Source organism: Dreissena polymorpha, chromosome 7 (genome assembly GCF_020536995.1).
Source record: "Dreissena polymorpha isolate Duluth1 chromosome 7, UMN_Dpol_1.0, whole genome shotgun sequence".
In the NCBI taxonomy this organism is placed as follows: Eukaryota; Metazoa; Mollusca; class Bivalvia; order Myida; family Dreissenidae; genus Dreissena; species Dreissena polymorpha.
Window position 1 is genome coordinate 40997257 of NC_068361.1, and position 9560 is coordinate 41006816.

Genomic DNA, 9560 nt, shown 5'->3' on the forward strand with positions numbered 1-9560 from the left:
ATTTTAATCTTTCTCAGCAATAAATATAGTTTAATCAAATTATTTCAAATAGTTATTATTTGGAACTATTTTAATTATTTTAAATTATTCAAAACCATTTTATTTTTATTTTTTTAATTAAATAGACAATTTTAAATTGTTCACTTCAATGGATTTAAATTATTGTATCATTTCAATGATTTGAATTTTATTCAATATTTAGGCTTATCTTTTAAAGGTTTTCAGTTAGCTATATGCAGTCATTTATGAATGGCTAAATGTGTTTATACATCTTACACATACAATCTAGTAAACAGAAGGAAGTATTAAATTGAAAAACATCAAGCAAAATATTGAATGTTAAAATTGTGGCAGTATTAAACTGATCAATATTGTTAGGAACTAATGCTTGTTATAGAGACAAAACATGCTTAAGCAACTTGGAGATTCTTATAAAATACAACACCAGATATTTTTATACATGTATTTAAATGTTTTCAACTATGATGTTCATTATTATTTCATTGCAAAGCAAAAATTGCGATAACAATTGGTTTAGAAATCTTTGATATTTTTTATGTATTATGTACATAATTTTCTGATATATTCCCTGAGTTTTGACATATTTGTTCAGCAGTAATATTATCATAGTTTAAGACATTAAACATGATTATCATTAGTCGTATCTACCATATTTGCCTCAAAATATGCCAATTGATCATGTGCAAACACCAGAACATGTTCAAAAAGTATATGTTAACTTACATGCTACGTTCGTGCTAAAGTGTGGGGTAAAAACTTGTGCCAATACATGCTTAAATAAAAATTATTATGTTTTATACACAGTGGTTTATATAAAACCAATTTTTGAGTATGTTTGGCAGGAGTAACGGCAGCTTTTGTTGAACAGAAGTGGCTAAGTGTGTTCATGAATGAGACTTTAATTATAATATATGTTTATTTCTAGGAGCATCGCCAGATCGAAGAAGCAAGGCATAAATATGGTAACATCCCAATGCGTGTGGTTTACATCTACAAGACAAAACCAACCCTGGGGATGGCTGTAGAGGGTGGGGCCAATACTAGACAGCCCCTCCCTAGGGTCATTAACCTGCAGGTATGGTCCTTGATTGTGATTGGTCAATGTCTGTTGTACTTGATTGTGATTGGTATGGTAATTGATTGTTATTGGTAAATAATTTAAGGGCCTTGATTCAGATTGGTCAATATGTATTGTCTTTGATTGAGATTTGTCAATATGTATGATCCTTGGTAGTGATTTGTCAATATGTTAGATCCTTGATTGTGATTTATCAGTATGCATGGTCCTTGATTGTGATTTGTCAGTATGTTGGATCCTTGATTGTGATCTGTCAGCATGTATGGTCCTTGATTGTGAGTTGTCAATATTTTAGAACCTTGATTGAAATATGTCACTATGTATGGTCGTTGATTGTGATTTGTCAATATTTTAGAACCTTGATTGAGATTTGTCACTATGTATGGTCCTTGATTGTGATTTGTCAATATTAGGGATGCAAAAGGTTAACCGGTTAACCTACCAAAATGACCAGTTAACGACCTGCTTTATCAAAATCATAAGACAAATTTAAGTTAAAATGCAATTTTCAAAGTGAATTAATTCAGCTCTGTAAAATATTTGACCAGTTTAATTAGTAAACTTATTAATTTCCTTGGTATCTTGACATTGTCTTTTATTTTAGGAACCTTTTTTGGTCAGAAATTTTTTGTTGTTGCTTATAATCCAGTCATGTTTTAAACTTGTTATGCCCCCCTGTAAAGAAGAGCGGGTATATTGTTTTGCACATGTCGGTCCGTCTGTCGGTCCATCCACCAAATGGTTTCCGGATGAGAACTCAAGAACACTTAGGCCTAGGATCATGAAACTTCATAGGTACATTGATCATGACTGGCAGATGACCCCTATTGATTTTCAGGTCACAAGGTCAAAGGTCAAGGTCACAGTGACTCGAAACAGTTAAATGGTTTCCGGATGATAACTCAAAAAATGCTTAGGCCTAGGATCATGAAACTTTATAGGTAAATTGATCATGACTGGCAGATGACCCCTATTGATTTTCAGGTCACTAGGTCAAAGGTCAAGGTTACTGTGAGCTGAAGCAGTAAAATGGTTTCTTACGTATTCACACAATGGATTCCACTACAATGGACAGCCCATTTGGGGGGGGGGGCATGCATGTTTTACAAACAGCCCTTGTTATAAAATCTCTGCTGCGCTCTGTAAAATCAGAATCATTAATGTGTTACCCTGATCCTTATTTAAAGCTGCAAATTAATAGTGTATCAATTCAATGCATTTTATATTGTTATTTTTTCTAATGACCTTTTATCTTTTTTTATAATCTTAGTGTTTGATAAAATCAATTATTTAAGAAAAGCTTACTTTTAGTTACTATTATTGCTATTTAAGTAAACAATTTGTGTGATGCAATATTTTAAAGACAGCAAAGACAAAATCGATTGATTGGCTAATATAACTTCATTTAAACAAGCCAAGATAGATGTCCTGATTTTTATTTATTGTTCAAAATTACACTGGCTTTAATTAAAAATGCTCAATTATTTGCCACATCATGCTAGGATCTTAAAAGGGCCTTTTCACAGATTTTGGCAAGTTTTGAAGTTTGTCATTAAATGCTTTATATTGATAAATGTAAACATTCGATCTAAAATTCTCCAGTAAAAAATCAAGAATAAAATTAGAAAAAGAAAAAAAGGTAATCCTCAGCAGGGCCCAAACCACTGACCCCTGGTTTCCTGGAGTAAAAAGTCCCCTATTTGGACCTCTAGGCCATCCTTCCTTATACAATATCGGATGAATTTTATACCTTATATAACCAATCCTCGTAGTGTCACAAAATATGATGACAACAACAGAACTCTCCAAATTATTAATTCGTTTCAAGTTGCAACGCTTTATAATTTTCAGGTTTTTATATCGTCAAAAGATGCACATAATGGCTATTTTAGAGCATGGTAAATGTTCAGTATTACTGTTTCCTCGAAAATATCATAACTAAAACGAAAATTTGCAAATCTGAAACAACTTTTTTTCAATTTTGTAAATTTCCCCAAACGTGAAAAGGCCCTTTAAGCATTCAATTATTACTTATAAACCAGCTTGCCTAGGAAAGTGTGAGAAGGAAATATACTGTCATGTCACAGATTTTTTTTTTTAATGGCAAAAAGTCCAAACAATCAAACTTAATCAATTTTGCAACTTTATTTTTCAGCCAGGTGGGTCAGCGTTTGAGTCAGGAGGTCTCAAGGTCGGTCACGTGATTCTAGAGGTCAACGGGGTGAGTCTCCTCGGTATGGAGCACATTGCAGCAGCCAAGACCATTGCAGAGGCCTTCAAGAGCAGGGACATAGGGAACGTTGAACTGTTAGTGACAGAGTCAAACGCTAGAATTAAGGGGGTGTGATGGGGATTCTTTGACACTGTGTGGAACTGTGATGTGAATTGTTGACATTCGGTGAAACTCAAGAATCAATTGGTTGTGATATGATTTTTTTTTCCGTTAATACACTTTATTTTCCAGTCATTGATCTAAGAAAAACCTTCCTAGCATCAAGTTTTAGCTAGTAAAAATGTAAGAGATGTCATGTTTAGATTAATCTTGATGAAACTATTTAATGATGTTTATGTTGTCAACTATGCCAAGTTTAAATGCGGGCCAAGTGGAGTAAAAACAACATCATGTGGTCAAATTTTAGATAAACGTTATTACCAAACAGAAAGACACATTTTTTTATACAGTCTTAATAAAACTTGATGTACATGTTTTTATTTAGAATATCTAAGACAAGTTTAAATCTGGGTCAATTTAGGTCAAAACTATGTCACTGGTTCATTAGAAAAATATTGTTATAAATATAGAATCAACATTTATGATTTACTTATGAATGAACTGGATCGGAATTTTTATTTTGACAATATATAAGCCAATTTTGAATATGATAAAAACTATGTTTACACTAAAGAACTTACATTTACAACTCAAGTTTGGATGCAACTTGGTCAGAATGTTATTCTGAGCAATATCTTAACAAAGTTTGAATCTGGGTCAAGGGTTTAACCCATTTATGCCCAGTGGACTCTCCCATCCTTCTAAATTGGATCAATTTATTTCCAAAATTAGGGGTGTCAAGTATATTTATTTTTATATTTAGAATATTTCATAAAGAAATTCATTTAAGCAAACAGCGCAGACTCAGATGAGAAGTCGCATTATGTGGCGTCTCATCTGGGTCTACGCTGTTTGCAATGTCCTTTCTTCAGGACGCTAGGCATAAATGGGTTAAACAAAACATTTTGCCATCAGGTGAAATCCTTTTATCCACATTTATATCAATCATGATAAACTTGGTCATGCTCCAAACACAAACTAGGATTAGTTTTAATTTAAGTACGCAAAACTCTAGCACCAAGTCAAATATTTAAATTTAATACACCTTACACTCACTAAATGTGTCCTCTGTGCTCTAATTGTGATGAAATATAGTCTGAATGTTTGTTTTGAGCATATGTAGGCCAAGTTTCAAACTGTCGTCACCAATACATGAATTCAAAACCTTAGTCACAAGGTCAAATCTTCTACATGTGATGTACAGCTTGACCTCAGATGAGCCCAATGAGGGCCTGCAGGGGCCTCTAGTTTGATTAAAATGACCTGAAGGCTTTTGAACACTCACAATCCTTGTATTCTATTAAAGGCACCATTCGGAAGTTGCACTGTCCATCTGTAAGAGTGCATAATTGTCTGTCTGAAAATTCCTATCTCAGTTATTACTTTGCAATAATAGGATGGATTTTTTTTAACTTGGCATACATGTGAGTGATTGTTATGTAAGGTGTTGGGTGTGATACCAGTTTCATGGAATTTTAAAATACAACAAATGTCAACCATCAGAAGAGGGAGCGTGCTCCAACCTCAACAGTGAAGATAAATTTTAGTCGTGAAAGGTCCAAAGCTGATTTTTAACACAAAAGTTGAATGTTTGGAGTATCTGTGCCCTATGGACACATTTTGTTGTCAATGTTTTGGGCGTTAAATATATTTTTGTATTGCTTTTGTATGTTCACAATATTTTTGGATTAAGTGAGGGGTAGGGTGGAAGAAAATTCTGCATTTACTTAACAAGGATTCGTTCTTGAAACATTTCATGAACACATTATTTACTGTTGGTGTACTATTTTAACTTGACTTTTGTAATATTCATATTTAAGTAGTTCCTATTCATGTATCAGAGCTGATATCAAATACATCAGCAAAACCATATTTTGCAAACTATCTGTGTAACATTGATGATGTTTTATCAATCTAAATAACCCAGATATTTAATTATACAAACATTTAATGTAAGTCATATTGATTTTATATTATTATATATAAATATTCATATTAAACTTTTAAAAATGTTATTGTTCAATTATGGATTTATTTATTTGTATGCAGTTATTTTGAATATCAGGTATGTATGATGGCATAGAACTGCAAAACGCAAGCCATAGAATGTTCGAGAAAAAATAGTTATCATATTAATATCAACCTTACATCTTGATAGCGTGCTTCGAGAAATAAATATAAACTGATATTGGTCAATTAAAATGTCATTGAAAGTTATTGATAAAATTGAAAAGTAAAAATATAAGCTGTCACAAATAAGAACATATGCTTTTTCTACACAATATACAACGCTTCCTCACACTCTAATAAAATCCAATCTCGTTTCCTTAATTGAAAAAAAACATTTGCAAGAGAGAAGTGTACTTATCTTTCTTTTAACACTTAACAGCTTTTTAGCTCACCTGAGCACAACATGCACATGGTGAGCTTTTGTGATCGCCTTTTGTCCATCGTGCGTCATGCGCCGTCAACATTTGCCTTGTTAACTCTCTAGAGGCCACATTTATTGTCCAATTTTCATGAAATTTGGTCAGAAGATTGGTCTCAATGATATCTTGTATGAGCTTGAAAATGGTTACGTTTGCTTGAAAAACATGGCTGCCAAGGGGCAGGGCATTTTTCCTTATATGGCAATATATGGCTATAGTAAAATCTTGTTAACACTCTAGAAGCCACATTTATTGTCCAATCTTCTTGAAACTTGCTCAGAAGATTCATCCCAATGATATCTTAGATGAGTTCGAAAATAATAATGTTTGCTTGAAAAACATGGCTGCCAAGGGGTGGGTCATTTTTCCTTATATGTCTATAGTACAATATTGATAACACTCTAGAGGCCACATATTACTGTTCGATCTTCACGAAACTTGATCAAATTCATCCCGATAATATCTTGGACAAGTTCAAAAATGATGCCTGTTGGTTGAAAAACATGGCTGCCAGGGGGCGGGGAATTTTTCCTTATGTGGCTATAGTAAAACCTTGTTGCCCGTCTGTAGATATGCCGTGGAATCATATGGAATTCTATAGAAATCGTTAGATGGATTTCCTTGGAGTATTGGCACTAACTTTACATCTGATTCCATGCAATCAATGGAAAAGTAAAAAAAAACAGAACAGGGACTTAATATGGTATGGAATTCCATATAATGCCGTGGAATTCCATATAATGCTGTGGAATTCCATAGAATTCCATGGAATTCCATAGAATGCTGTGGAATCCCATAGAATGGCATGGAATTCTATAGAAGCCGTGGAATTCCATAGAATGCCATGGAATTCCATAGATCGCCGTGGAATTCCTTAGAATTATAGGGAATTCCGTAAAAAGCTATGGAATTCAATAAAATGCTGGAATAAAATAGAAAAAAACAGATTATAGATTAAAGGCATTTTATTGATTTTGAAAAACAAATGTGAATGTAACTAAAGGTTTCATCATAGAAGTTTAACAAGAACAAGATCTGGCATCAATCATTTACCACACACATGCACACTGTACATATTCAAAAATGAGTGGTTTCAATTTTCATAAAGTACACATGCACACAGTACACATTAAAAAATGAGTTGTTTTACATTTTCATAAAGTACCAACTCTCTTAACAACAGGCATGCACACACACATTTAAAAACACATCCATAAACATGCACGCATATACAGGTGAGAAAAGAAAAACTTATAAAAGGCACAATATAAAACATAGAAGTAGAATTTTACATTTCTCTTATGACAAGTATACTTCCTTTCTCACATATGTTCATATACACACACAATTACATGCACACACACATCACGCACAACTGTTCTAGATTTTTTTCTCATAAATTTTAACGTTCAACAACTGTTCCTTATTAATTCTTGAACACTTTCAGTATGATAATAGAAGTTCAGTTCTAGTTATTGTGTTCTAGTACAATTCTAGAAAAGTTCTGAAGGTTAACTTCAAATATTTAAGTCTGCAACTTTCTAGAAAACAAATTCCCATGCAGACGACCAGTATTCAAGTACTGAGCATAGTTAATAATAATACATAACAAATAAACAACTGTTGTAAATTTTTTATTTATTATACTATGCTCAGTACTGTTGAACACGGACTTTATTCAATTATCCAAGTTTCAAATTCCTAAATTAAAAAAACCCAAATAAATTAAGACAAAAAACAAACACAAAATACAATTCACAAAATAAATAACTGGTCTTTTTATACAAGAAGTAACCAAAATAAAACATGTCACCAGCCACAGACTGCCAGGCTTTACACAGAGCAGCAACAACAACAGCAGCAGCAACAACAGCAGCAAAAACAACAGCAGCAGCAACAGCAGCAACAACTGCTACTACTGCAACAACTGCTTCTACTGCTACTTCTATTGCTACTACTATTGCTACAGCAACTGTTAATGCTACTACTTCTACTACTACTACAACCACCACCACCTCTACTGATATAAAAAAACACAACTGCTACTGCTGCTACATCAATTACTACAACAACAACACCTACTACAACAACAACAACTACTACTAATAATACAGCTACTACATCTACAACTTCTACTACTAATGCTGCTGCTGCTGTCGCTACTATGAAGTCTATTTGGCTAGTTGTAATTGTAAGGTGTTCTATATGTGTTCTTATTCCCCATTAGAACTTTTGTAGAACCTACTGGTTCTTAAAGCGTTCTAGATGTGTTCTAGAACTACATTTTAAAACATTTTTATAAATTTCTTGACCTTATTTTGTCCTTGAAATGTTCTAAAAAGGTTTTTGAATATTATTGGAACAGTTTCAGCCCTAAGCGATTTTCCACAAATGTTCTGGATTTATTCTTAAAAAACTGTTTTGGAACAATTCCAGAACATACGTTTTAGAACACAAATATGGAACAGTTTCAGAACTGTTCCAATTTCAAGAACAAATTTATAATAATCTTTATTGCATTTTCTTTAAAATACAAAATACATGATGCAAATAAATTCATACATGTATTAAACTATAAATACATTTCAGACAACCAGCAAAAATTTTCAAAGTTATTTTCCATTGATTTCCATCCAAGAAAATGTCTATGTTATTTTCCATCTTATTTCCATTGAAATAAATGGCTAAGTCCAACTTTCCATAGTGTTTTCCATGTATTCTGTAGAAAAGCATGGAATTTTAGGAGAGATTCCATGGAATTCCATAACAGCTTCAGATGGAAACTTGGCCAATGGATGGAATTCTATCAAATTCCATAGATTTCCATAGAATTCCATATCATTTTCTATAGAATTCCATAGAAAAGTGCTAATCACTATGGCAGACCTACAGACGGGTAACACTCTAGAGGCCATATTTATTTTCCGATCATCATGAAACTTGGTCAGAAGATTCATCCCAATATATCTTGTTATCTCGGTGAGCGACTTTAGGCCTTTCAGGCCCTCTTGTTTTACTTATCATATATATGATAAATAGCTCTACAGCATTTTGACTTGTCTTGACTTTTGTGCAGCACTTACTTTTCTTCTGGATAACTTGTTTGTGGAATTTAATGGTAAGATAGTTAAACAAATTATCGGCGTTCCTATGAGTACTTATTGTGCGCACTTATAGCTTATCTTTTTTTTATTGTTATGAAAGCGATTTATGTTTGAATTATTGAAAACTAAACAGCTAGATTTGATTCAATGTTTTAACCTAACTAATATGTACATGTACATTGATGACATAATAAATAAACCCATACTTTGAACAATATATTCACAAAATCTACCCTGAAGAACAAGTCTTAAATAGATTGTGTCAATTCAATACAGATGCTGCGTATTTAGACAAGTCATGGGTGTTCCTGATGCTATATTAGCTATACGCAAGATCGAGCAACAAAGCTGCGAGTGGGGGGTAGGTGCGGGAGGGTGTCTCCCTCTTGTGTGTGGGGGGATTGGGGGGTCTTCCCCAAGAACATTTTGGAAAATTTATTGCAGGTGGTGCCTTTTGGTGTAATCTTTCAGTCACGTTTTGGCTTTTTTTCATCAATTTCTTGCTTGAAAAAGACCGATAAAAGAAAATATTTCATTAAACATTGTCAACAGCAAATACTCTTTCGACAATAATGTATTTGCCTAGTTTAAGTGTC

At 33.1% G+C, this 9560-nt stretch overlaps 1 protein-coding gene across 2 annotated transcripts in view; it reads left to right on the top strand.

Moving 5' to 3' along the window:
* The window catches only part of LOC127838790 (uncharacterized), a 42096-nt gene extending 36650 nt beyond the window's left edge, over positions 1 to 5446 (top strand). For both annotated transcript variants that reach the window (XM_052366778.1, XM_052366779.1), the window contains 2 exons: positions 947 to 1096; positions 3255 to 5446. In XM_052366778.1, the coding sequence (XP_052222738.1) occupies positions 947 to 1096; positions 3255 to 3446 (342 nt within the window). In that variant the 3' untranslated portion in view covers positions 3447 to 5446. The remainder of the gene's footprint in view (positions 1 to 946; positions 1097 to 3254) is intronic.
* The last annotated feature ends 4114 nt before the right edge of the window (positions 5447 to 9560 follow it).